The sequence below is a fragment of the Limulus polyphemus genome, unplaced genomic scaffold (assembly GCF_000517525.1).
Source record: "Limulus polyphemus unplaced genomic scaffold, Limulus_polyphemus-2.1.2 Scaffold465, whole genome shotgun sequence".
Classification (NCBI taxonomy): Eukaryota; Metazoa; Arthropoda; class Merostomata; order Xiphosura; family Limulidae; genus Limulus; species Limulus polyphemus.
Window position 1 is genome coordinate 511499 of NW_013666075.1, and position 2498 is coordinate 513996.

General features: G+C 28.6%; 1 protein-coding gene across 1 annotated transcript in view; it reads right to left on the reverse strand.

The window, feature by feature from the left end:
- Positions 1-2498, reverse strand: part of LOC106458450 — a 125094-nt gene that overhangs the window by 71257 nt on the left and 51339 nt on the right. Inside the window, exon 9 of the mRNA XM_022384661.1 lies at positions 1885-1989. Within this exon, the coding sequence (XP_022240369.1) occupies positions 1885-1989 (105 nt within the window). The remainder of the gene's footprint in view (positions 1-1884; positions 1990-2498) is intronic.

A 2498-nucleotide genomic window follows, 5' to 3' on the forward strand; every position in this document is an offset into this window, starting at 1 on the left:
AGTCACAAGAACGTCGAATCTGAATCACTTGAAAAAACACGGGGGTGCTTAACTTTTTTCCAGGTGTATATATCTGACAGAAAGAGAAATATGACCAGTAGATGTGTAATCAGGAGTGGGACTAGCAAACAAATACAGCTCTGTAAACTCTGAAGGCAATTAGGCCTTGGTAAAAAAATTATCTTCTTAGAAAACTAAAGAAAATGATGACTGTTATGCAAATCAAGCAACCACACAATTGTTATACCCAACAGGAATATTAGTGTACAAATACATAGGAACTATTAAAACTGACATAATAGCTACAATTTGTCCTGCATGCTAAAGTCCAAATGCAAAAGTAAAACCTCCACCAAAATTATAGAAATTTCAATAGTGTCAAAAATTGTTGCTTCAGAAGGTAAACCAAAACAAAGTGATGGGAAAGCAGAACTTATGTAAGATTCCCTGAAGCTCTTGCAATAAGTCACATAAAAAAGTGGGAGTGGAGAATAACGGGTGAATGACACCTGCTCTACAACATGTAAAGGACATTTGGAAATTTGTATTGTTGATGATAGCGTAAATTCAAACTCAACAAGGAAAGGATTACAGTATTTCAGAGGTACATCTAACTGATTTAAATAATTGTGCAATATCTTAGAATTTAAGACAATAAGGCATGATTTTACAATATTGAATTTTTTTAACTCTTAATTTCATTTTCAACTTCAAAGTATTTAGCCCTTAAAAAAACATAAGGAAATAGTTGTATATATGTAATTTCTCCTTTCCATTAGTCTCAATTATTATATAAACTGATAAATTTATCATGATTACTATGACAATCATTGCTGAAAGTTTGACTTACCAAAAGGCACATCAACAATTAATCTTGTCATTTTTTAGATGTTTCCCAAACTCATTATTGTATTACCGAGTTATTAATATTTTAAGTATTTTACTCAACAAGAGACAAAAGTTAAATAAGAAAATCCATGTTTGGTTTTTTTATCGAGATGAAGATGTAGTAATTATGGTATTTGGTTGGTTTTGGAAGCTAAGAAGTTTGTTGTTGCAAGCATTTCTCAACTGTAAGTGAACAACCTAGCACAACTATCAAGTTAAAATATATACAACAAAGCTTTTAAAAAATTCATATTATGTTTTTTTATTATACAACAATTCCAGTTTTCACAAATACATAATATGTTATAATACCCCTACCTTGAGCAGCTTGTATGGTAAATAACCAGAAAATTCAAAGTACTATCTTTCTAAGCTTACTAATCTAATCCTGTTTTTAACATAAGTCAGTAAAATGTGTAGTGAAACCACACACATTATGCATGAGTTTATAATTTTGTAACAACCATTACTATACTATGATTTTTCAATTATCATGTTTAATTATTAAAAAAAAAAAAAAAGAGTACACTATACTGTTTTTGTTTATTGTAATATCTACTGTACATAACCTTCTTATTTCATTTTTGTCCCTTTTTCAAAATTCTTAAGTTAATCTTAAGGTGAACAAAGTTAATTAATTCTTTATGTTATGGTTACAAGAGTTTAAAGCAGTTTGCAGTTAATTTCAAAATGTGTGATCATTATAAAACTTATTCTATTATAAAATATTAAAATAAACTTGCAATACATCATAGCCAAAAGTGTTCTACTGATACACAGAAATCAATTCTTATTTCAGGCATATTCATATATTTTATTACTTTTTATGATATTTTGTTCATGAAGCACGAATAACTATGATTTAAATAAAATCTTTTCATTCTGCAGAGTGGTTGCCTACAATTCTAATTTTTAACTGTCACACTGCAAGCTTAGATATTAATTACAGAGGAGTAATGATGAACTGAAGTCAAAGCTAGCTTTGTTAAACAGTACCTGATTAAATGTTCGAGACACTTTGGCTCTGTCAACAGAAGGCTTGATTTCTTCCAATGGTTCTTTTTCGATACTTGTATCTTTTTTCTCAGTAAAACTTGATTTCTATTAAAAACATATGTTGAAAAATTAGAAAATTTCAGTGTATTTTTTACAATTGGCTATAATATGAATGAATTTGAAATGTGAGATATCAAGATATCAATAAAGATACACCTTTTTTTTAGTTTTTTTAACTATCTCTCAATTTTCTTGAACATCTACAAATAAAAGTAAAGAGCAGAAGGACTTTGAACAGAATAAATAATTATAACTCATATCTATAAAATGCAAACACATCAAAATTTCATGGCATATTTTTTCACAAGAAAAAACTGTGAATCAGGATTTGACTTATGCAATGCTCCACCAAAATTTCATTGAACCAAGTTTAAAAATAATAAATGCTTCTTCTAAAGTTTAATATGTATAAAAAGAAAGTCTCAATGCTTGTCAATATGTTATTTCCATATCATTGTCTGCCTGATGGTCTACTAGCTGCACTTTTTCACTATATGTATATATATTTGCACTTTGGCTTTCAGAACTTACTTAATAATGGCTCCCAAATCTTT